This window comes from Symsagittifera roscoffensis, chromosome 6 (assembly GCF_963678635.1).
Source record: "Symsagittifera roscoffensis chromosome 6, txSymRosc1.1, whole genome shotgun sequence".
In the NCBI taxonomy this organism is placed as follows: Eukaryota; Metazoa; Xenacoelomorpha; order Acoela; family Convolutidae; genus Symsagittifera; species Symsagittifera roscoffensis.
Window position 1 is genome coordinate 40,156,919 of NC_087067.1, and position 26,594 is coordinate 40,183,512.

At 40.1% G+C, this 26,594-nt stretch overlaps 3 protein-coding genes across 4 annotated transcripts in view; all 3 read left to right on the forward strand.

Moving 5' to 3' along the window:
- Positions 1-26,594, forward strand: part of LOC134848254 (uncharacterized) — a 74,903-nt gene that overhangs the window by 5,135 nt on the left and 43,174 nt on the right. The window lies entirely within an intron of this gene.
- LOC134848252 (NADH-ubiquinone oxidoreductase 75 kDa subunit, mitochondrial-like) overlaps positions 1-26,594 on the forward strand; it is a 103,310-nt gene that overhangs the window by 5,134 nt on the left and 71,582 nt on the right. The window lies entirely within an intron of this gene.
- Positions 658-5,669, forward strand: LOC134847981 (uncharacterized). Of its 2 annotated transcripts, none has more exons than XM_063865298.1 (3): positions 658-1,394; positions 4,627-4,829; positions 5,321-5,669. In XM_063865298.1, exons 1-3 carry the CDS (start codon positions 731-733, stop codon positions 5,336-5,338), a joined length of 885 nt encoding a protein of 294 aa, XP_063721368.1. In that variant the 5' UTR covers positions 658-730; the 3' UTR covers positions 5,339-5,669. The 2 variants fall into 2 exon arrangements, with proteins under 2 accessions (XP_063721368.1, XP_063721369.1); XM_063865299.1 differs by having other exon boundaries at positions 4,630-4,829.

Below are 26,594 nucleotides of genomic sequence, written 5' to 3' on the forward strand. Positions count from 1 at the left end.
TATTGAACCATGTTTTCATATGCGATTAGCAACGTTATTGCAACTAGCTAATAGTCTTTTTCCCGCTAAGCAAGGACTATGCTGGACTCCTGGGCTTGTTTTTAGTCTATCAAGTTCCAGCATAAAGGTAACGTCCATGGGAAGACCAAGGTTCATGGCTTAGTTCCGACTAGAAGCCAATTTTTTATTCAAATTGTTGGACTTTGTTTGCCAGGTCATTTTTTTTGTCTTTTCAAAGCTTTGACTTTTCTTCTGATTACGTAAATTTTACTATAATTGAAAATCATTTTGGTTTGTTATGCAATTTGAAAATTTACCACCCCTGCGAATGATTTACCTTAGATTGCGTCGTTAGAAGAACAGAAGTAGATATTTATGATTTTGCTTTATGCTATCAGGAGGCACGCGCAAAACTATAGCTGTTTTTTAACAACAGGTTTGTTTTCGGTTCAACGGGCGTCTCTCCGTATGGCGTCACCTTTTTGAATGTTTATTTAATGCTGGAGACTGTATTTCTTGACATGATTTCTTCGAATCGAGAATAGAGGAAGTTTTGGTATATGTATTTTTTACCAACATTTTTGCCGACTTAGTGGCTTCCTCTTTGTTTTTTTACCGCTAGCTAGTAATGCTAAGTTTTTGTTGTATCGCAAAAAAAAATTTATGCAAAAAATATTTCACCTTATGTTGTTCCATAGCAAAACCCTTATGTGAGCATTTAGATTGGGCGATGGGAAGAAATAAACGTAAATCAAGGAAAGTACGTCAAATTTGTCAGCTCAACACCAACTCAAACGCCGAGTTAACTAGTAGTGACACGGTTTGGTCTGCACCACTAGATGCGCGCAAAAAGCTGACCCTTAAGCGCAAATATCGAGAGTCATGCAAAAGATATGAGGAAGAATTCCAAAAGTTTACTCTTCTTAGAGAATCGAATAATGCTAAAATGCATAATTCTCTTCAAACTAAGAAATTTACAACCCTAAACTATATTGACCCAGGTTTTGTTTTGAGCTCGGAAACTGAACACGTGTCCGAAACATTAAGAGATCCTCGTCCCCTAAGCTCGGTTGTAAAATCTGAAAAGTGGCCACGACAAGTATCTGAGGACTTTTTGGGATCTCAATCATTCGCAGAAGCTAGAACAGCACGACCCGTGAAAGATAAAACTGGTCATGTTGATAATGAATTCACAACTGCTTTCTCATCAGGCAATACTCAAATGCAAGACATGGCAAAGGCTGCTCGAAAGTTGACGAAACGCCGGCTGTGTGATGTGCCGATGGGAAATGCCATCGAAGACCCCAACGAGATCAAAGTGACAAATGTTTGCAGCACCGAAGAAAGCGAAGGTCTTTATGAGGTTGATCTGCATGTTGAGTACAAGATAAAGGGTAAGGTGGCTAAAAGCTTTCGACCACGAAAATATGTTTCAAATATATATATTTTTAGATTGATAGAGTTGAAGTTTTGTTCCCAGGTGGTATTATAATCGATGAACATCCTTTTTGAGGTCGAATTGCTTTCTTTTGCAAGACTCCTCGTAATCGCAAGTAGCAGGCGTTATCAAACAGGATTAACGTTGTTAAACGGAATAGAACTGTGTTGTTAATATCCGATGGAATTGTGTTGGAAATGTCAACTGGCAAATTTTGTTTTTCATTTGGACGGTTAACAGATTAGCGAGCTGATTTTTCTACTAGAATTCTGCTGTCTTCTGACAAACGTTTAATGCGGATCATAGTGGCTTTTAACCAACAATTATTTATCAATAATGAACAAACGACTGTCAATTAACGTTTTTAAACAGTCAATGAACGTAGTAGTCTTATGTAGGTCATGGTATTATTTTTCGTTTTTTTTCAGGAAAAATCTTAAAATGCTTTCATAAAAGAAAGAAAGAATAGAATAAATTTCTCCGGTCATTCATAACTACAGATGTGCGTTCATTCCTATTTATTAAGGCTTTTATGAAGTTTATTGAGTTCAATTCAAATTCATCTGCTATAAGTCATCAATTCTGAATTGGTCTTGGAATTCAATGAGCTGTGAAGCCATTTTACTTTAAAATTCGACAGTACAGTTTGATAAAAAATTTTCTTGTCTTTCAGAACGTTTAAGTTTTTCTCAGCTACTACTTTACCGATTTTTAAAAAAGTGGTACCAATAGGATGGGATGATCCTCACTCTTCTGTGTTCCTGCGTATTCCCCTAGTCTCTTCTTATTATGCTCCCTTTCTACAGTCTTCGAAAAACTCTGTGGTGGGAATATTCGACCAAAAGTTTTGACTTTTACTTTTTCTCAAAAACTACTTTTAAAATCTGAGACTTCGGGTTTAATAGATAGATTGGGGTGTGAGAAGTTGCCCTGCATAAGCGGCTACGTCCAGATTTTTTACACGATTATCGTAAAGTCAAGATCCTCGTAAAAGTCGAAATTTGGATTTTTTCAATATTTTTTTTCGAACTTTTTGACCTTGCTCGAAAGCTTATCTCCCAAATCTGAGATTATGGGTTCAATAGCGAAAACGGGTTGTAGGAAGGTCATCTACATAAAAGGCTAAGCGCTATTTTTTTTAGCACGATATGTTATGACCCTCGGAAAAATCAAAATTTTGATTTCTTGACATTTTTTTTCAACTTTTTGACAGTTCTCTAAAACTACTCTTCCTAATCTGTATCAAGGGTTTAATGGAGACAGCAGTGTGAGCGAAGCCTCCGTGTATCAGCGGCTACGCATTAAAAACTGCACGAGAAATGCTATGTCTTCGAGAAAAGTCCGTATTCTCAAAAAATTCACTAATATTTTGTTAGAGAAACAACTAAGTTTTTGAGTCAAGCCCAATTTTTGAAATAACCTATTTCATACCGCATGAGTACAAAAAATTCAAAAATTATCAACTGTTACTTTCAGCTTTAGATGGCCACTAGAGTGAATTTTTTGCAAAAGAAGGTCAGTTTTTTTAATGTTTTCTTGCGTTCAGTGACTCTTTTCTAACTTACTGTCTGTTTTTTTTTCATATAGTTTCCCCAACTGTCCAGAACAGAAAAGCTACGCAAAACTTTGACTCTAAGTCTTCATAACGTTCAATGAAAATTCAAATGACTTAGAGTCAAAGTTTTGCGTAGCTTTTCTGTTCTGGACAGTTGGGGAAACTATATGAAAAAAAAACAGACAGTAAGTTAGAAAAGAGTCACTGAACGCAAGAAAACATTAAAAAAACTGACCTTCTTTTGCAAAAAATTCAGTGTGAATTTTCATAGAGTGAATTTTTTGCAAAAGAAGGTTAGTTTTTTTAATGTTTTCTTGCGTTCAGTGACTCTTTTCTAACTTACTGTCTGTTTTTTTTTCATATAGTTTCCCCAACTGTCCAGAACAGAAAAGCTACGCAAAACTTTGACTCTAAGTCTTCATAACGTTCAATGAAAATTCAAATGGATTAGATTAATTCACCTAAGGTTTTCCTGAAATAGTTCGAGCTGGAATGAGGTATTAATTGACAAATGGATAGAAGTTGTTGAATTGTTTTTATGAATATGGTATCTATAAATCCCTAAACGCAAGCGTAGTTCTTGACCATTTTAATAATAGTAGACAAAGCTAGAAACTTCTGTAGGCAAGTTTAAAGTTAGTGAATTTTTTGCAAAAGAAGGTCAATTTTTTGATGTTTTCTTGCGTTCAGTGACTCTTTTCTAACTTACTGTCTGTTTTTTTTTCATATAGTTTCCCCAACTGTCCAGAACAGAAAAGCTACGCAAAACTTTGACTCTAAGTCTTCATAACGTTCAATGAAAATTCAAATGGATTAGATTAATTCACCTAAGGTTTTCCTGAAATAGTTCGAGCTGGAATGAGGTATTAATTGACAAATGGATAGAAGTTGTTGAATTGTCTTTATGAATATGGTTTCTATAAATCCCTAAACGCAAGCGTAGTTCTTGGCCATTTTAATAATAGTAGACAAAGCTAGAAACTTTTGTCGGCAAGTTTAAAGTTTTTTTTACAGATGAAATTTTCTCTGACAACTTTGTTTTCGACATAGTGTGTCTATCCTAATATTGTCGGCTTACTTTCCGGTTCTTGAATTTTGATTCGATGTAAGTTTAACTATTTTTAGTGTAGTTTGACATGCTCTTCTTAAAGTTAGTATCATTCGAGATAAGTCGCGACAAACATTGAAACTTTCGGTATATTAAGTTTTTTGTTTAACTTTTTAATTAGTAGTTTTCAACTCATTTAATGTCGTTTAACTTGCCATGCTGTTTGTGATGTTTGCTTGATTGGCCTCTGTATTATAATTGAATGAGTGCGGCCTGTATTTAGACAACCACGTATTCAGACACTGTATTAACCAATCAGAATCGAGACAAGGAAGAAACGAGGATGAATTTCATATCTTCCTTGTCTCGGTTCTGATTGGTTAATACAGTGTCTGAATACGCGGTTGTCTAAATACTGCTACTAACCCTTATTGAGTCTGCTTGATTAATTTATCAGAATAAAGCAAAAGTTACTTCTATTTTACGGCTAAAAATTTAAAGGCTATAGCTTTTTTCAATTAAAAGAGCAATTGTACTAATCGCCTGTTTCTCGCGTAATAAAATAATTGTTGTTTTTTTTTGCAGCAGGGAGTACCAATAAAGATTATAAGGATCTCTTCGATGAGTTCGTTTACCCTCAGATGGACTTCGCTTACATTTATGATCCGAGATTCATCTTTCCCCATCACACGTACAATTTGGCCAGACTGATTAATTTTCTGCACTCAAAGACTAACGTGAAGAGAGTCATTTTAGAAACAAGCCCGAGACAGAGCACCAAATCGCAGGTAATGTTTTAAAAAAAACACCAGGGAAGCGATCTACATCAGTATGAAGATAAAAAATTACCCAGACATGTGAATTCGGACAATTTAAATATAAAACATCTGATAATAATCGGACACTGCGATAACACTAAAACAAGGCCTCAAAGTAACTGAGTTCAAACTGTCGCAGTCGATATGTTTGGGTTTCGCCCAGTATGTTTTATATTTCGAGGAAAGATTCCGATTCGACCAAACTCGAAAGCAAAAATGTTTCAAATCTCAAAAGAGCAAATTGTTTTTACTATCATTCGTATATATAATTAATGTGATTAATGCTCATTCGATGTATCACTTATTCAATAATTATAGACATACGTATTCAAATGAAATTGCAATTGTAAAAAAGCTAAGTTCCTTGAGGTAAACAGCTGGAAAATAAGTTGAATCTGCAAATTGGTTTTTCAAACTGCCGGGAACTGAGAAATAGATATAGTTACCATTGTTTATTCAAGGTTTTATCACTGAATTGAACGCGCTCAAAAAGGGAGTTTTGTCTCTGGGCATCGAATTCGAGTTTTTCTGTGTTCCACTGGATCTGAACAAGAAACCCTGGATCCGATTCGGACACAAGTGGAAAGTCTTTTTGGATCGAGGTCTGGACGTATTTACTGCCCCAGTAAATGCCCTGGAGCGAGACAACATGAGTTTGCGCAAAACATTTGAGTTTGAATTGTTAGCGATCAAATACAAGACTGACTAAATGGCGTCTGAGTGGAAAAAAGCGTTTGATAAGTGAAAAACTGAAACTGATAGGTTTTTATAACAAAACAACAGTCTTAAACTGACTCTTTTAAAACAACTGATTATGATACCTTGATACTTTTCAAAACTTGAATTTACTTTGATACGTTTCAAACTGATATCTATCCTTTGAGTTTTGTATTTAGCAAGACAACATTTTTTGTTTTGTTTAATTTCAATTTGTAATTGTGAATCTAGTAATGACTCATATTTAATCTTTGAATTTTGTTGCGCAGACATTCAATTAATCTAAATTTGCTTGAAGTTTTTAACCTTTATTCTCAGGCTATCAAAATTTCTAGAAAGCGAAGTTTAACTATTAAGCGAGAGTAAGCTTGATCGGATAATCACTTTCATGCCGATCTTGCGTTTTATAGTAATAATAATAATAATTGTAGTTCCTGCGAATCGCAGAGGAGCTATCAGTAGGCCTTAACAGTCCTGTCGAGGATAGTCCATTTGTATTATCTCCCCACATTCCAGACTTTGTTATTTTGCTGAGCGAAGCTGTTTTTTGCAACTCAAGGCCATTTTTTTGCGTCTAGAACTTTTACGTGGTACCACTATTGCAGCCAAATTTGGTCAGGTTGCGGTAGACCTGAAGCTGGAGGTCAAGTGAGAGCTTGTCCTCACACACTATCATTGCCATGGCATGGGATCGAATGCACGATCTGACGATTACAAAGTGAACGCCTTACCACTGTGCTAAGTGCCTATTAGAGTGAAGTAAGTGCTCAGAAATAATCCAATTTGAGGTGAGGGAAGCTTGACTTGCGCAATATTGATATCATCAACACCAAATAAATTGTATGAAGCAAGCATTTTGTATAGGGTTTGTAACCTTATGAATATGGCTAGAAAAATCTAATTTGAAAATTATTTGTTTCATTCTACAGATTCAAGTTGCCTTGCGTTGTCTGATACATGAAGTTCGGCTTCATTAAAAAATCAGTCGGACCTTATTTTTATCAGTGTAAAATCCGGAAAAATTGAACAGCCTGACTGGTGTATTTTTTTTTTATGCTTAGAAATTTTCTTCGGTCTAGATGGTTTCGATTTATGTTACTTTGGTTTAGTGAAACTATTTTGCAGTGGAAAAAATGATTTTTTTAAGTTTGATTAAATCAGGTCGTTTGAATATAAAAGTTTCGCTCAAAATTTTTGTTTCATATCAATTTCCTTTCCAAATTTTCTTCCTGTGACAAATTTTTTTATCGTTGAAATTTGATTTGTCGGAATTTTGTTTGTCTGCTCTAACTAAGTTTTTTCGGCTTAGTTGCTACATCACGAATTTTGTTTGTGCTGCAAGAAACTTTCATTGTAGTTGCATGTGCAAGTGAGGTTCAATGCAGTTTCAGGGGGGGGCTTGCAAATTTTAATATAAAGCCTTTTTTGTGGCTCAACTTGTTCTGCTCAATTATTGTCGGCTTAATTGTCTTGTCACGGGTTTTTCTTATTCTATGAGCAAATTTTATTAAAGTTACAAGGGCGAGTAGTATTTAATGAGAATTCAGTGGAACTTCAAAATTTTTAAACTTTATTTATAAAATCTTTTTTTTTCGGCGCAAATTCTGTCTAATCAAAGGTTGTCGTCTTAGTTGTCTTTTGTCAGTTTTTTCTAGTTCAAACTCCAAAAACTAACTTTACGCGGGTAAAACTAAATTTTCACGACTTTAATTAAGCATAAATGAGCAATTTAAATCTTGCTAGTTCACCTTATTTGCTCGAAATTAGACCAAAAAACAAAAATTTTAACAGGTTTTCTCGAAACAGAAAAAAAATTTTGCAATGTTCGAATCATAGTAAATTATAGACAAAATAGGTGACAGTCAAGCAGTGTGCAGAACTGTTTGTAATGCAATAGCTCATAAATTGTAAAAAGAATCCACAGATTTTTTGTATTGGATAGTATGAACAAACTCAGTCTATGGAGTTCGACCCGGGGGCTGCGATGCGAATAGAGGCTTTCATTTCGGAAGTAGTTAAATTTTAAGAACTTGCACTCAATGTATTGCACTCACCTTAAAACAGGCCATCGGCCAAATGCTGGTCACTCGCAGCGGCGCTATGACAATGTTCAACCAAATTTATAAAATATATCTTTTGACCATCTCGAAAACGATTTTGTTTTTCAATTAATACTAAATTTTTTCGGTCAACGAATCTGAACGAAGTTAATAAAGCCAAACCTGCTCATTTTGTTGTCAAATTTTCTATGGCTAATTTCCACTCGTAAAAAAGAATTCCGAAAAACTAATTAACCTAAAATGCTATAGCTTTTGACCGATTAAACTGCCCATGGTCACAGATATTGCCAATAGTTTGGCATTAAATATATTTTGATCATCTAAATAATGAAACGATATTGTTCCAAAAGTTATATTTATACAAGCATAACTTGTGTTATAGTATGAACAATCTTTTTTTTCAACCTAAGTCGCAAATATTGTTCCGACGCAAATATTGTTGCGATGAAATGTCTTCATTTTGCTCAATACCAGCTATTAAGTACAGACAATGCTGAGGATATTAACACCGACTATTTTTGTTCCGACCGACTTTCCTAACGAAAGTAACAAAATACTTGTGCTCGGGATGGTTGTTTTTTCTTGAGACAATTTCGACTTTTTAACCAGCCGTTTTTGACGGAATTTTTAAATATCATTCAAAAGATATTGTTGTCCTGAGCTTAAATTCGAAAAAATATTCCACCTGTGATCATTTTTTGTATAATTATGAACATTCAGGGCTTTCGTATACTAGCTAAAGTGCGTCCGATCTATAAATTGAGGCATGTGCAATTGATAAATTTCTTTTTTCAAATTGACTGATACTGCTAATTGGCTTGCTTCACTTATGCCACCCCAAGAAAAAATGCTTTAGTAGTTCGTGAAGCTTGTTGCAGTGCAGCTAATACTTAAATGAAAGGTTCAAACACCCAAAACGAGCAATTTAGAATTCATGGCAATTTTTTAAATTTAAAAACCAAGTTTAGATAGAACAATTTCAGCACACCATAGGATGTTATATTGAAAAGAAACGAGAGCGTAGTTTCAAGAATTTTTAAAAGGCCTTTGCGCTCAAAATTAAGCAAAAAGCAAACTAGGCACAACAAACTAAGCCAAAAGCTTGTACCAACATGAATAGCCTCAAAGACCAATCATTCACATCCAACTTCCCTTGCTTTCTTGCATCTTTCCATGTTAGGTCTGCGACATTGGTCTGAACGAACGGACGCGAATTGAAAAAAAATGTGCCGCCTTCTAAGAACACTTAAGCTCGACGGTGAAGTGAACCAAACGGAAAAACTGAACATAGTGGTTTATTGGCGAACTGAAGCTGAATTAAAGAAACTACCTTTTTCGATTCACTAATCGCAAAAGAAGAGCCACTGATTTTTGATGAGACAATTTTGCGTTTTTTGCCACATTATTAGAAATTGAGCTTAAGGCGTCATAGCACATTCGAGTGATTAGTAATATGCCGATAATGCAAAAATGCATTTCAAAGTTTCAGTTATTTTTCCACTTCTCATTTTTTTTTCAAAAACTAAATCAACAAGTAAAACAAGGATAACTGATTGCTGTGCAAGTAGCACAGATGGTTCCGACCAAATTTGAAACAAAACTATAACTGTTTTTTTTTTCAATTTGCTTCGTCTCGTGTTTTGGTGAGATGAGAGCATCTGAACGAAAGCCTAAAAATTTGAAACTTGAAAAGTTAGAGACATTTGTAAATTTGAAAAGAGAAAATTCTTTTTTTGAAAAGCCGCTGAACTAACCTAAACCTATTCATTTTGACGTCGAATTTTTAATGGCTAATTTCCACTCGTAAAAAAGAATTCCGAAAAACTAATTAACCTAAAATGCTATAGCTTTTGACCGATTAAACTGCCCATGGTCACAGATATTGCCAATAGTTTGGCATTAAATATATTTTGATCATCTAAATAATGAAACGATATTGTTCCAAAAGTTATATTTATACAAGCATAACTTGTGTTATAGTATGAACAATCTTTTTTTTCAACCTAAGTCGCAAATATTGTTCCGACGCAAATATTGTTGCGATGAAATGTCTTCATTTTGCTCAATACCAGCTATTAAGTACAGACAATGCTGAGGATATTAACACCGACTATTTTTGTTCCGACCGACTTTCCTAACGAAAGTAACAAAATACTTGTGCTCGGGATGGTTGTTTTTTCTTGAGACAATTTCGACTTTTTAACCAGCCGTTTTTGACGGAATTTTTAAATATCATTCAAAAGATATTGTTGTCCTGAGCTTAAATTCGAAAAAATATTCCACCTGTGATCATTTTTTGTATAATTATGAACATTCAGGGCTTTCGTATACTAGCTAAAGTGCGTCCGATCTATAAATTGAGGCATGTGCAATTGATAAATTTCTTTTTTCAAATTGACTGATACTGCTAATTGGCTTGCTTCACTTATGCCACCCCAAGAAAAAATGCTTTAGTAGTTCGTGAAGCTTGTTGCAGTGCAGCTAATACTTAAATGAAAGGTTCAAACACCCAAAACGAGCAATTTAGAATTCATGGCAATTTTTTAAATTTAAAAACCAAGTTTAGATAGAACAATTTCAGCACACCATAGGATGTTATATTGAAAAGAAACGAGAGCGTAGTTTCAAGAATTTTTAAAAGGCCTTTGCGCTCAAAATTAAGCAAAAAGCAAACTAGGCACAACAAACTAAGCCAAAAGCTTGTACCAACATGAATAGCCTCAAAGACCAATCATTCACATCCAACTTCCCTTGCTTTCTTGCATCTTTCCATGTTAGGTCTGCGACATTGGTCTGAACGAACGGACGCGAATTGAAAAAAAATGTGCCGCCTTCTAAGAACACTTAAGCTCGACGGTGAAGTGAACCAAACGGAAAAACTGAACATAGTGGTTTATTGGCGAACTGAAGCTGAATTAAAGAAACTACCTTTTTCGATTCACTAATCGCAAAAGAAGAGCCACTGATTTTTGATGAGACAATTTTGCGTTTTTTGCCACATTATTAGAAATTGAGCTTAAGGCGTCATAGCACATTCGAGTGATTAGTAATATGCCGATAATGCAAAAATGCATTTCAAAGTTTCAGTTATTTTTCCACTTCTCATTTTTTTTTCAAAAACTAAATCAACAAGTAAAACAAGGATAACTGATTGCTGTGCAAGTAGCACAGATGGTTCCGACCAAATTTGAAACAAAACTATAACTGTTTTTTTTTTCAATTTGCTTCGTCTCGTGTTTTGGTGAGATGAGAGCATCTGAACGAAAGCCTAAAAATTTGAAACTTGAAAAGTTAGAGACATTTGTAAATTTGAAAAGAGAAAATTCTTTTTTTGAAAAGCCGCTGAACTAACCTAAACCTATTCATTTTGACGTCGAATTTTTAATGGCTAATTTCCACTCGTAAAAAAGAATTCCGAAAAACTAATTAACCTAAAATGCTATAGCTTTTGACCGATTAAACTGCCCATGGTCACAGATATTGCCAGTAGTTTGGCATTAACTATATTTTGATCATCTAATAATGAAATGATATTGTTCCAAAAGTTATGTTTATACAAGCATAACTTGTGTTATAGTATGAACAATCTTTTTTTCCAACCTAAGTCGCAAATATTGTTCCGACGCAAATATTGTTGCGATGAAATGTCTTCATTTTGCTCAATACTAACTTAAAATTGCCATAATTGTTTTTGTAATGTCCAGATCTCGATGGAGGCTTCAGTAAAAGATTATCTTTTGACTTGAGTGTCAACTCCTCTGGTGTTGGCGCATTGGTTGAAAGTGGTGTGTAATGTGTCGCTAACATCGTTCGAAGCTCCTCATTCTTCACACCATCGATGAATTTTGAGGCTACTGCCAGTTTCATCTTTCTGATCGACTCATCTGGTTGGCTACGCCTTCTAAGCATCTCAAAATTGTCCAGAAACTTGTCTATTGTCTTGTCTTCACATTGCGCATCGTTGCTTGGTGTCCTTGCATCCCTGAGTCAAAACGATTTAGCAAGATATCAAATTTTTTCTCAGCAGTGTCCCGCTGGTATTGCTTTTTGGCCATCACGCAGTTTAGGGCTGTCCCTTCCAGGTTACTGGTGAGAGCACTGCATTCTTGTTTTTCTGACAAGTCCTCCTCTTCAAAATGCAGTTTCATTACCTTTATCCAGGTATCGATACAGCCATCAGATTCATCTTTATAGCAACTTGGTTTCTTGAAAACCCTTCTGGATTTTTCACTGCGTTCATTGGTTCTAGATAACATCGTTAGGAATGTTTCCAAGGACCTGTTCAGAGGTTCAAAGGCTGTGACCATTGATGTCGCGTCACTTGAATGCCCCGCTCGAGCATCATTGCCTTCTGATAGAGGCTCCGGATTTTCCCTCCTGTCCGAGTCGCTGGGATGACTGCTTCCTTGATTCGCATGACTCCAGTTCCTGGAATCACATCTCCCAGTCGCATGTTTGTCTTGCGTCGGTCGTTCATTTGAGGTCGGTCTGTTGCCAGTCGAACTTCCACTGATGTTTGGGCCCCGTGGCCTATTGTCCCCTGTGGCATAGCTGGATGAACTGCTTCTTCCTCTAGTGCATCCATGTGTCCTTCTTCTATTGGGTTGTTCATTGAAGTTCACTCTCGGCTCCCTGCCGGGTTCTCCTGAGTTTGGTTCCCCAGTCTTCGATCCACTCATGCTTCCTAGTAGACCATCCAACCTATCCATGATAGCCTGAGTTGGCCTCTCCATCATCGCGTCTATCTTCGTGTCAAGCTTCTCTCGTCATTCGCGACAAGTTCTTTGCCAAGTGTTCATCCGTTCTCTCCTTCAAGCGTTTTTCGCTTCTGCTAGCTTCTTGTCTGTTGCCGTTGATCTCTTCCAGCAGTTTTTCTCTCTCGACGCGGACTGCCCTCACTCATTCTTAAGGACATCTGTTCATTCTGTTCTCCTATGCTGTCCACTATGTTGGTCAAGGCTTCATCGATTGATGCTCCGTTGTCCACTAATGGCGTCACAAGTGGTGGTGTCACCCTATCGGTTCCAGGTAGCTTGGTGCTGGTTGAGACTCGGGTCTTGATTCTCTGTCTCGACGTCTCTTCATGATCCACCTTTGGATCCGCAGGTGGGTAATATAGCCCTGTGTCTCTGTTCGTCCCAGTTCGCATATCCAAACTTGTCATTGTCTCAAAGTCTCCTGACTGGCCTGATCCGTTGGTGGTCTTGCTTACTGCCTGACCACACCAAATTGGTCCATAGGGCCAGTCTCTCTATCGGTGTATGCATCATTCTCCTGAGTCGAACTATTGAGGCTGACTTCAGATCCAAAGTCATCTTGCTCGTCATCGTCCTCCTCTTCCTGGGTTTCTGCTTCATCGCCTGTAACCGTTTCCATGGTAAATGGGAAGAAGTTTCCCAAAATGTTCTTCACTCTTTCTGAGAACGAGGAGGACGTTGCGGGTTTCTCCGTCATGCCATGCATCATAGTGTTTTCTGTGGGTGATCTTGTAGTCGCCACATTTTCAGTAGAGATGTCAACCATGGTTCTCAACCATGGCAGGTTCTGGATAGACCTCTACCTCTAACATTGCCTTTTGTCCTTCTGAGGACTTTTGACTCCTAGTTTCAACCATTCCGCCTGAAACTTTCTTCCCTTTGTTGGTCCGTGTTCGTGCGATCCTTTTCTCAAAAGCGTCGCTAATTACGTTTCTTTGTTTCTCTGGTATGAATTTCCTAGAGCTATCACTTAATTTAGGTATCCTTGATTTGTCTAGACTCATTTTTGATTTATCACTTCCTACTGCCTATACACTCAATTCGATTGCTAGTGTCCTTACTGTTTGACTACTGATAATAGTAGCAAAACACAATAAATTCAAAAAGTTTCACTTAAATAGTGACCACGAATCCTTGTATGTTATCACAGTACAGCGTGTATACAAATTATTCACAATAATCGATTATTGTTTGTAAGATATGAAGCTAGCACAGTCTGATGATATCAATATTTTTAAAAAATAGTGTGTTCACTGCCCAATCAAAAACAGATATTTCTGATTTAAAACCAAAAATTAAGGAAAATCAAAAAATGTTCAATGAAAAACGTATGTGGTTTGTACTTTAGTTAGTCGCAATATAACAGTCGAGCTTGTTTCTAAAGAAAGAACTTAACCTGTTCGTTGCCGCACCAAACAGACAAAACTTGAAGTTATTCATTTTCTCAAGTGGGCGTATATTGCACCCACCGAGTCCTGTGTTACCTATCTGCCTTCGGATTGCCCGAGCTAGACCTACTAAAAACCTCAAGGCAATCACTTTTCCAGAAAACGATTTCGATTTCAATCCAAACAAATCAGTGACAAAATTTCGTTCAATTTACACTTAGTGTCGCAGATCTCCGGGTTTAGACCTGTTTTGTTTTAGTCTGGTCTTCTATAAAAGGTAAGTTACCAGTGCAGTCACTGGTTCCTAGCCTGACTCCTAATAACCTAATACCTTTCACTATTTACTTTTCTTTTGTCTACTTAAGTCTTGTCAAAATAGGACCCTTCCGGATTGGCAAAAATAGTACCCCTCCGGATTGGCAAAAATAGGACCCCTCCGGATTGGCGAAATTGGGACACTTCCGGATTGGCATAATTGGGACCCTTCCGGATTGACAAAAATAGGACCCCTCCGGATTACCAAAAATAGGACCCCTCCGGATTGGCAAAAATAGGACCCCTCCGGATTGGCAAAATTGGGACCCTTCCGGATTGGGACCCCTCCGGGTTTGTAAAAATAGCGTTTCCGGCTATTTTTAGCTTCTAAAATTTTCACCCGATATCCTTCCGGACACGTTCTCCGATGCTATTATGCTGTGGGAACTAACCAGGAAGGGTGTATTTTCCGTCCCTAGACCCTTCCGGATTGAAGCTAAGCTGCTTATTTGACAATTCTCCTTAACTGTGAAGGGTCTTATAAATAGCCTAGTTTTGACTCGACTATGGTTTTCTGGTTTCCTTAGCCCTCCCTTTTTGTCTAGAACAGCGTAAAATTGCCTTATTCAACCGTTACTACCCTTTGGTAGGGGTATAAGTGCTTTCCAAAATTTTTTTTACAAAACGTGAAAGGTCTACCTTCACTAATTGGTAATATTGCTAGAAACAATGTTAAAAAACTTTCACGCTAACTTTTTTGAATAATTGAAAATTCTATGAGTAAGCTCACTTAATTGCTGATCTAATGGTACCAAGATCAACTGGTTCTGTCCAGTTGTTACAAAGTTGTTAACCAAAATGTCTTTTTTCTAAAGTCAAAAAATTTTCTCTAATATAGGTTCCGCCTTCTGATTCTTTTTTCGCAATTCTGATCTTTTCGACTTAAAAATTATTGATCCGAGCTCAGAAGGCTTATATTTTTCTAGTTTAATGCAAAAAACTTGATCGAAAACGCTACAGTTGAAAAAATTTGCCAAAAACAATGCTATTTGGACCTTTCCGGTTTGATGAATCCATTAAATCAAACACGTTAATTTCGATTTCACTGTAACCCGGAAGGTTATCGGCCAACGGGTTTTAATACCTGTCGATTCACTAGCAAACAAGTCCATTCACTAGCGGACGTTGTCCGAACAAAAATTTTTACTGTCCTAGCTCAAAAATTTCAAAAAATTGTCTTATTTTGTAGCGTTTCTTTTTTTTTTTTGAAAAACTAGAAAATTCGGTTTTAGGCACCCAATTAGTTCCAACCACTTCTGAACTTAACTCAACCGCTTCTAACTATTATACCAGTACAATTACGATGTAACACACTAATTTTGCATTTTTTTGCGTTCCAAAAAATATCGATATCTCAGAAATCGCGATTTGTGGGGGGGGGGGGGTCAAATTATTGCTATCGAGTCTCCCACAGATTACTGTCGAGCCCCCCACAGATTTATATCCTACTTTTTGTACCAAAAGGGATACAAAACTTGTTAACGATACCCAACAGTCAATTTTTGTTGTCCTTGAGCCCCTTCTTGTCGCTCCTTGCACTGCTTGCCGGATCAGTCTTCTTCTCTAATCCCGAGAACCTTCCGGATTGAGCGCAAATTAGCATTAACGTGCTTAAATACTCAAATAACCCTACACTACAAGCACAACAAACGGGCCACAAATTTGATCTTAACGATCCTGACTGATATAAATGCCTGTAACAACAATATATCCAACTACAACAAACGGGAGGGTCGGATCACATCTCGTAGGGGGATAATTTCTGCTGATTTCATAGTTTTTTTATACTGTTTGTTTTTTGGTTATTTTCTTAAGTTTTTTTGTTTTTCGTAGCTACTATAATGATTTTTGTTTGGTTTCCTGTATGTCTTTAAGTGTTTTTGCTCACGTACCAATCGGGAAATGACGGAACCGCGAATGCCCCCACCCTTCCTGGTTCGTGAATTTTCGGTCTTAACTAGGTTAAAAACCTATTCACGGTAATCCAGAAGGCTTCCGCGTTCCGAACTACCCTTCCGCCCCGGCGGTTTAGGCCTATTAAGGGTGTTAATGTGAGCATCCGCTCGGCGCGGAGTGCTCGTTAGCTGTTCTGCCGGTCATGATGTTAAAAAAGAATAAAACCCAGGGGCGCCTTAAAAACATCTATGTAACATTCGCCCGGAAGTACATATCGACGGAAAATAAAGCTAGGTTCTAAAACGACTGGCTAGCGTCTAAACACAGCTCTACATGCTTTTCAAAACGTTACTTTTTCCGGCTTCGATCAGAACGCTCTAATTAACTGAATTACATGCAAAATAGTGAGCTCATGGCTGGGTCTCAGTATCCCCAGACCACGATGTCACTACTAAAAACAGGGCTACTACTTATATATTATATTACTATTGTTTTTATTCAGTAGATAAAAATCATCATCTCCATCGAAGATGGATCAACCCTTTCCCTCGACTCCTAGCTTCTCATAATCTGAAAACGAATTTGGATGTTATCAATTCAAATCAGGACATCTCCAGGAAGCTAAAAGTTTGTTGAAAAAGTGTTTAAGTTATCTCCCGAGACCCTTCCGGATTCTGGAATTCGGAGAAATAACGTCCTTATTTCTTTCCGGAAGGATGAACATGTCGTCCCACGCCCTTCCTGGTTCTCGTGAATTGCCTTGTAACGATTGTAACTGTACAATCGTTAAAACTCGGAATGGTCTTCCAACTATAATTTCAACTGCTATTCCAATTTTTATTGTTCACCTCGTCTGTTTTAACGAATATCGTTGTTCTCTCTGAGAAACTTGTGGTTGTGTTTTTCCGTTTCAGTTGGTGCGAAATCTCAAGGTCGTGACGTGTCTCAATTTCGGAACGAAATTTATAAATTAACATGGAACTCTAATTTAACCTTTCCGAGATCGTCAACTGAACGATTATGACCTCTAATCGATTAAAACCGTCAATCTTCTTCGGTCAGATGTTACAATAATATTTCGAACTCGAACCTGCATTTTGACACATTCTGGTCGAATGTCAGGAACAAAAGCGCAGCTTTATATAAGTATATGATAGACCCGTAGCCTCATATCAGGTCAGTCTTTCTGAGTTACTTTCAACTCCGGTTTACTCTCTGCAGGTGCTAGTTTTCTCAATAGGTTGGCTTGATTCCCAATCATCTGACTCCTATCTATTGGTTGGCTTGATTCCCAATCATCTGACTTTAATCATTTTTACTTCTATCTACATTATTTTTTACTCTTCCATATCTGGAAAATTCCGAGGATTTTGACTGGATAATGTGATGATGGGATGTAATATTCGCCCGGAAGATACATATCGACGGAAAATAAAACTAAAACCTAAGACGACTGGCTAACTTCTAAACAAGCCAGTACTTTCGGTGGTCTTTTCTAACATCGGGTCGACAAAAAACGTTACTGCTTTCGGCTTCGGTCAAAACACTCAAATTAACTTAATTACATGCAGGAATAGTGAGCTCCTGGCTGGGTCTCAGTATCCCCAGACCACGAGGTCACTCCTAAAAACAGGGCTACTACTATTTATTGAATTATTATTGTTTTTGTTCAGTAGATAAAAATCATCATCTCCATCGAAGATGGATCAACCCTTTCCCCCAACTCCTAGCTTCTCATCCTTAATAAAATGAATCCAGTTGTTAATTAAATTCAATTCAGGACATGACAGGAAGCTAAAAGTTTATATAAAATGGTAAAAGTCTCAGTCCCGAAACCCTTCCGGATTCTTGAATCCACTGAATCAAGCACGTTAAACTTGACTTCTCCGTAAACCGGAAGGCTGTCTTCCACCCTTCACCGTTGTTCGCAACGGCCTTGCAACTATTGTAGCGACACAATAGTTGCAACTCGGAACGTTCTCTGTCAACTCCGTGATTCGTTGTCGTTTCTTAATCACTATTTCCGTTCTTCTCGCAATCGCTACTAATGTTGTTCTGTTGCTTTTCAGCTTTTCTGCCAAAATGGCCGTTTCTGACGTTTCTCAGAATTGTTACGTCATCACTTCGAAAATTTAAAATTTCAAAATACTAGAATATCTTGACCTTCACCGTTCTACTAATCATCCGAATAACGTCGTTAATCCTTCAAAATCACTAACTCGGAAGGTTCACTGCTAAAAATTCGAAATCTGCAGAGATTGCATTTTTTCCATTCTGGTCGAATGTCACATACTCCCCGGACAGTCCGGTCAATGTCCTCATTGAATCACGCAAAGTTCGTAAAATAGATACAGTGTCATCGAACAGAATTTACAAAATGCACGAAAATACTTTTATCCACGTCACATCGACTCACTGCAGAATATAAATGGCATCATACCACATCACTATAGCCTTCAAATTCTTTCATTAATCTGCACATTGAGGATATGACCTAAGATAAAACATATTTTCCGACTTCCAATGTCAATGTCCCGATTAAAACTTTTTCTCTTAGATTTAAAAGGTGTTGGTTCGCAGGACAGTCCTGCCAACCAACAAGCTAAAATTATCCTACTATGCTTTTTCCCTTCGGAAATCTTGCTTGTTATTGTCCTGAATATTAAAACTAAGAAACTCTGTGGTTAGAAAGAACAATGAAACAATCTCCCTCTTCGAGAGATTACCCAAGCCTTTCATGTCACCACAAAGTGATCAGTTCTCCTAGCTGATTAAAAACAGTCGTGTAGGCTGGAATATTTAAATATACTCCTTCACTCAAGCCTTTCTAAATAAATAGTAAGTGAGTGTCTCTAAAGCCACTCAACTAAAATCAAAATGCAAATTTATAAATGCAACAATTTCAAAACTCAACTAAATATTTCAGTTTTCAATTACAACTTGGTTGCTTGGTTTCTCACTTGAGTTTTTTCACACACATAAAAAAATTCTGAGTTTTAACTTTTTCTTCATCACTCCTTTGTTTTCTTCTTTTTCCGTCGTTTAGAAGTTCTAAAACTTCTAAATTCTTCTAATTTCGTCTCTTTTTTCATCTCATTTTTCATCCATTCGTCAATGTTCCATTTCCTCCTCCTGTGATACTGACTCTGCACTCTCAGTTTCCGTATCTTGCAACACGTCGTTAGCTATCCTGACGCTGTTGGAAGCCGTCCTCCAACACTTCTGCGCCTCTACCCTCTGTTTGCAACAAGGTAGGGGATCCACGTTAGATTCTCTGTTCCTGCAGAAGCTGTTGTGGAGACACAACGTCACATTTCTCTCCAAATCTTCCTTTAACATCTCTGCTTTCTCCTTTCCACTACGTTGACTTGTCCTGGAAATTCTTTTCACAGCGGTGGTCACTGCATTCCGATGAGTCACTAGAGCTCGCTTGAAAGCTCCTGCTCCAATGTCCAGCTGATATTCACTGTACGCCCTGCCGTGCTTCGACATATGCTTTTTCGCATATTCGTACAACCATGCAGTCATGTTAGCTCTGAACCATGGCATCAATCGTTTTCTTGCCCATATCTTCTTCACTTCCATCGGAATGTTTAGAATTTTGCACATTGTCTCAAAAAGATGTAAATCTTTTAGACAATCTAATTTCCGCAACTGTTCTCTCGTCGGTGCCTCCTGTCTATTATTTTCTCTCACATGAGCTTCCAGCCATCGTATCGCCATCATAACTCCCACTATTACTATTGTTATGGGCTGTGATGAATCTGGTAAACCCATGGAGAGCAGCTCTCCAGAGTCCCAGATCAACATCAGATTACTACGCGTGGGATACCACCAGGTCTGCAGCAAGCCGTGGCAAGGAAACTCGTCATGTGTCAACATGATGCTCCTCCAATTACGTTTTCCCGAAGCCTCCAGTAATGGTTCCACTTCCATCATCACTCGGTGGACTTCATCATTCTCATCTACTGCATTGTAATCTGTGACAGTTGATCCTCTCTGTTTCTGTCTCTCAAAGTCACTGAAGTTCCCGCTCACATATCCCATGAACTTCTTTCCTAGTATTGACTCCAACTCTTCCTTGGTTCTCTCTGGAACTGCTGAGAACATCTTACATACCAACTCGTAAGACTTCTCGGACAATCTCGCCAGTCTCACACACTTCGGCACTGAGAAGGCTTGATCCACGATCGTTCTCGTACTCTTTACGTCCACAGCTACGAAATGTACAGGGTATCTGCTCTTGCACATTGGAGCCAATGTTGAACCCACCAAATATCGTGCTCCTGATGGTCTACAATAAGTCTCACTGTGTTTGATGTTCATTTCCGTCTCGATTGCTTCCCTCCATTTTCCTATGTATTTCTGCTCAGTCTGCAGAACTCCTGGGAATACTTCTACACTGATGGCTGTGACCATCTCATGTTTCTGTTCTAGATTCAATAGTGACTCTAAAGAACCAAACATGCTGTAGAATCCTAGTGCAGTCACTAGATTCACCTCGGTTCCTCCATGGCAATCTGCTATCAGTTCCGTTTCTGTTCTTGCTTTCATCACTACGTTTCCAAACAATACCATCAATTGCTTGTGTTGTTTCTCCAGAGTCTTCACACAGTCCAGACCTCCACAAACGTGACCCTCCAGTCCACAGACTTCCGCCAGACAGCTACCAGGTTTGACCCAAACTTCTGGTCCCCAGCCAGGCAACTCCATTTTATCTTCTCCGTTGCTCCTAGAGGCCGTTATCATCACATTATATATGATGTTGAGGTCACGCAGGTTACAGTCTGCATTCAGTTCCCTCTGCACGTCTTGTGTCGCTCGCAATATTGAGTCAGCGTTGGGACTAGGACACCATAATGGCCTCATCAATTCCCACACTGCCATCAAGCTAATTCTCAGTAATTCATCTGAGAATCCCAACCCAAACTCCACTCTTTTGTCGGATTTTGGTACGGAAGGTGCAGTCACCTCTTCTTCCAAGACCAGTCCCAATTTGGCCTGTGGATTGTTAACGCTTTTAATCGTTACAATTCTGGCCGTCCAGAATCTTAGCAACACCGCCTGCTCGTAATCGAAGAAGCAATCGCGTACGTCTTCACTCAGGAAAGGGTTGTACGCTATCCCTATGATCCCGGATACGTAGCTATACGATTTCTTCTTGATCGATCCACAGTATTCACTGGATTTCGGTAATGCCCCATAGATTCTTTAGCGAGTCTCAGCTCCTTGTTTGAGAATCTCCTGATTTCGTCTATCTTTCTCATGGGTTCTAAATCCTCGGGTTCTTTCATGTTCACCCTCATCGGTTTACTTTGCTGCATATCCAGCAGTGATAGCAAGAATAAGGCTTTTGCTCGCTCGTCGCCTTCCCTCAACATCTTAACACAAATGTTTAATGCAGGTACTGAAATCTGCTCTATCAGAAATCGAATGAAACAGAGAGCGTCTCTCCACTTCGCACACGCTACTGCTGCTCCCTCTTGGACTATCAGATCCCTCAGGTTCGTCATAAGGAAAACCTTCTCCTCTTTTGACCTCTTCCTTTCTTCTGAATCATATTCTTCGCGAGTCAGTCCCATCATGCACCAGGCGAACCTGAGTTGTAACTCTGTTCTTACGTAAGGTACTGCCACTAGAGCATGTATTCTTGGCGTAGTCCTCATTTCTTCTTCGAAATACCTTAATACTACTGCTTTCCATGGAAGGCTCACCAACTGCTCCATCGTCTCTGCCTGTATGTCAGACGACGCTAAAGTCCCGTACGCCTTTTGCTTGAGGGTGGTGCCTTGCAACATCGTTTCCAGATAACCCTCCATGGCTTTTTCATCTTCCAGGGCCATCATATACCCTCTCGCCGAGATTCGGTATTCTAACATCTCCATGTATCCACAGGTGGGTTCATCTATCGACACAGTCTCCGACACTGTTAGTCGGTTATATTCCACTGGTATTAGTTGTCCTGCGACACTTCCCTTTCCGTGATTCATGGGAGATGGCTTAAAGTCTTTCATTTCGCTCTCTCCACATTGGCTGAGTAGTTCCATTTCCAAGGTTGCTCCAGTCAGAGTGCGGTCACTCCTTTTGGATTTATAACCTGTTGACTTTATCCCCGCCATGAGAATGGGTGGCACCATCGCTATATCAGTTAACATTTTATCTGTGCCAGGCAGTTGATAATCACCTTGCCCCAAATCCATGAACTCCTCGACTCGTTTCCTTTTAGCTGAGTTAACAGCTTTCATCGATATCTCTGAATCCACCTTCGTCTTTCCGACTCTCCTCGGCATCACTCTGCTGCCTAACTTCATTTTCATCGCATTGATTTTATCAATCACCAACTTTGATCGCATCGTCCCTCTCCTGGTTCTTGACAGATACACCACCTCTCCTTTATCATCCTGCGGTGTCATCTTGATGGGAGAATTCGCTTAACTTTCATCAGTGGCCGAGTCGATCAACAACTCACTCATTCTCCCTTCACAATCATCAAGCTTGTCAAGGACTTCCATCGTCAAGGGTTGGTTGAGACCCGTTTTCAGAATGGACTGGGTCCCATAGCTCTGAACCACGGTCCAGACTTCTTCCATAAACGCCACTCTGTCCAATTTGCATCCCGTCCTATTCTCGTGGTCTCGGTGATGTACTTCCCATTCTTCTTCGGGCAGCGTTCCCAAGAAAGGTACTCTGGCTGAGGCCTCTATTCTTCTCCTCCTAGGTGATTCCATGAGGATTCTCTGGTCGTTATTTCTTGAATTGCCAGGAGAGCTGCTCTCCGGCAAATTCCGTTTCATTTCCATAAAGGCTGACGGAGGCTCCAGTGTCGAGATGCCTTCATCCGCTGGCTCAGTCGTCTCCAACGTATCTGCATTGTTCTAAAGATCACTGAAGATATTGAAATCCAGGCTGGATGTTTCTCCTGTCGATGCCCTGTCGTCTTCCCCACCAGCTTGATCTTGTTGCATGGGTTCTTCGGTTTGACGGCTTCCTCCCTGTCCGTCACCTCCCTCTGATTTATCCTTGTTCGAGCTCGAGGGTCCTTGTTCATCATTGTCGGCTTCTTCCGGGAATCTCGGCATGAGCAATGTACCGGCCGATCTATCTTCTTCTTCTCCATAGACCACTTTGATTTCCTCACAGCCGAAGGGTGCTAGGAAGGTTCTCGTCTGCAATATTCCTCCCACTTTCATCTCCTGTTTCACACTAGTCAGGATTAATGAGGCTTCAGGCAGTTCGGTCCTGCCTCTCATCCTCATCGGAGCTAAGCCTAATCCCGTCCATTCCTCGTCGAATTTCCCAGGCTTGGGAGTCGCTGCGTTGCTTATTCGCCTTCTCGTTGCTTGATCCGTATATGCAAATCGTGTGTATTGTAACACGGCGGCATTTCTCCCTACGAAGTATGGATCCATCGTTCCCACGAAATTCCCTATCCTCCTTTCATTGGTTTCGAATGCTCTCAATCTAGGAGTTTGTACCACGGAGACTGCTCCGAGCAACATCCTTCTTATCAGAGGGAATTCAGGGATTGCCTCCGGCAGCTTCTTGTAATCACCCCAGTCCTTCGTCTCTTCTCTCACTTTATGATATGCTGCAGTGAGACGAGGCACTCTGGTTATTTCACCATTCGTTTTATCATAGGGTCTCAGATTCCAAAGCTTCGGAAACACTTCAATGTGTCCTCTTTCTACTTCTCCCATGCGATCACGGAAGTGGTCGTCAAAATTGATGACTGTCATCTCTGGCTCCGATATTTTTGTAAACAACAGATCTTCACTCATGAGCTCCCGCAATGTGTGCTGCTCACACCAGTTCAGTGTACTACCGTCCACTGCTGATATGAGGTTCAGGTGCAGCACCGACCTCCTATATGCTTCCACTTTAACGTCAGGGAACGCAAACGTGACTGCTGTTCCATAGATCACCGTCACAAACTCCGTGACTCCTCTGATCAGTGCCAAGGGATCAGTTCTCATAGCCAAGCTCAGATCGGTTAACAGCGGCATGCATCCAACATGTCGTCTAACATCTTCCTCTCTTTCAATCGTCTCGTCTTCTCCCGTTCCAAAGCGATTTTGTTGTAAGAGATACTGGATAAGAGTGTGTCTCAGGTCTCTCATCTTGTTCCACGAGTCCGTGGATTTCTTCATATCCAAGTTCCTCACTCTCTCTCTCTCATCTGCTCTGGACAACGTGTCAGTTTCATCAGTCCTCCCAAGTTTCCGTGGGTAATTGCAATCAATGTCAGAAGTCCGTCTAGCCGCAGGTTCTGAATTCCATCAGTGAGCAGTATCGCCGGTCCTTTCACGAAACTCTCTGCTCCAAATGTCACGAACAAGGCTATTAGCTCCCCTATCGACACTTCCACTACTGCTTGGAGGAATTCTTTTATCAAGTAGTGCGAGACTTTCGGGTAAACTTTTGCCAAGAAGGACGCGGTCCATCCGGCTCCCAACCCTTCTAGCATGCCGTCTGTCCGTTCAAAGCCCCCTGGCCCTTCACTTCCTGGGTCCAGAAGGTTTCCAGAGTAATCTGACACATTCTGTTCACAAATTCAGCGGTCTTTTCTCCGGCATTTTCCGCCAGGTTCACCTCCTTTAACAAGTAGGCATGTATCTTTGTGATCATCACGGGGCCTTGCTCAAAAGCGTCTGCACCCAATGTCGCTATTCTAGGGTTCAGGTGTAGCCACTGGTTGGCTTCCGGCTTGGTTCTCAGAACCATCGCCTCCAAGTGAGCTCTCGTCTCTAGTGAATTTTTCCTTTTTGTGTCTTCACCTGCCACTTCCATTGCTCGGAACCATAAGTCGTTGGACATCGCCGCGATCACTCGAAGGTCGTCGTCTACTCCTGGTTTCAGTTTGAGCTGTCGACTGAAATTGGACAGTTCCAACCCCAGCACCTCGTCCAATACTAACATGTGTAGCGCATGGTCCTTGAATCCTCTCATCGCGTTTGAGATATCTGACCACACTGCAGGCACTTCAGCCTTGAGTGGCCTCAGGTTCTCCATCTCTATCATGCGATTCGGGGCTGATATGATCACATCATATTTTCCTTCCGAAAGTAAGGTCACGATCGCATACACAAATTTCAGTCCATCCGGGAGATGTGCATACCCCGGAGACAACGCGAATACTATTCTCGGTGTCACTTTGGTGAACGACCCCTCCTTCGTCGCATCCACCACTTCACCCATCGACTCAAGGATATCTTTTATCGCTGGCTATACAGCGTTCTCTGCCGTTGTAGGATCTCTGAGTCTGCTCAGAAAAACTCTACTGTGTAGATGGTCATTGATGCCAGCGAACACGATCGTAATTGGGTTCATGTCCGTCTGCCTTTGTACCCCTATAGCCAGAGATATCGATTGCAGTAGGTCCAGGTCGACCGCTGCCAACATTATGACTTCCGGCCAAAACAGAGACTTGGAGGTGTACACGAACTCTGAATTCGCTACTATCATAATCTTGGCCTTCCTCATTTCTGCTTTGTCATAGGAGGCGAAGATGGTCTCATCTTTCTTTATCGCTTTCAATCCGCCGTATCTTTGGGCATCACCATCTTGATTCACTAGTTTTGGGTATATTCTCTCCTTCACATGACCAGGGGGTGTCGTCAGCTGCCTGAATATCTTCACGTGTTGTCCAATCGGCGCTCTCGTCGTCAGGAATCTTCCTGGTCTCTCTTCACGATTCCCCTCATCATGATTCAACCTCACATCTTGCAATGGTCTCGCATTCACTGGTCCCATTGTGTTGTTAGAGGGCATCCTCCTTGCATCTTCAATGAAGCTTACCCTCTGGAGATCCAGCTTCATTAGCTCGTCTTTGTATACATGCCAGGGAGACGGTATGGGTCTTGACCACATCAACGAGCCTCTGCTCGGACGTCTCTCCTCTCGACTGTTACTTGTCGTCTCCGATCTAGTGTCCGATCTAGTGTCCGATCTAGACGTGCCGGCTGTCTCTTCGATTGGGTTGACAGGTCCTATTCTTCTCCTAGGATGGATGGTCCTCCTCATCGGCGCTTTTCCCAATCGATCCTGCACGTCTGTCCTTTGACCTGGTTCGCTGGAGCTTTGTTGCCTGTAGTTCGTGACGGCCGGGACCGTACCCAAGCGTGTTTCCAGGCTAGGAGGCACAAAGGTGGTAATCACCGCGTCACTCGCCGTTCCTTCTTCCTTCAGCACTCCTGTGTCAAAGAGTTCCGCTTCTAGTTCATCCAACCGCTCTTGAAAGACTCGATTCAACCAAGCTTGTCCTTCGATACTGTCGAAGTGGATGCCGTCCGTGGGCAGTCTGGCCTGATCCATAGCTCTCAACTCATGTTCGATGTCCATGAGGATCATTCTTCCGGCGTTCCGACTTGCGAGGTTCCTCAAGATGTTATTCCACCTGACGACTCCCTCGTTGTGCCTTCTTCCTGCTGCTGTCAGGCTTCTCGTGTTCATTGGCACAGTGCAAACGGTCAGTACCGCGCAATTGAATTTCTGCCAGAGGGTAGTAAACAAACACACCATCATTGACTCTCATAGTGCTTCTTGCTCATCTGAACCTCTGGAGATGTCATTCGTCCCAACTAAGATCATCACATTGGGGATCCT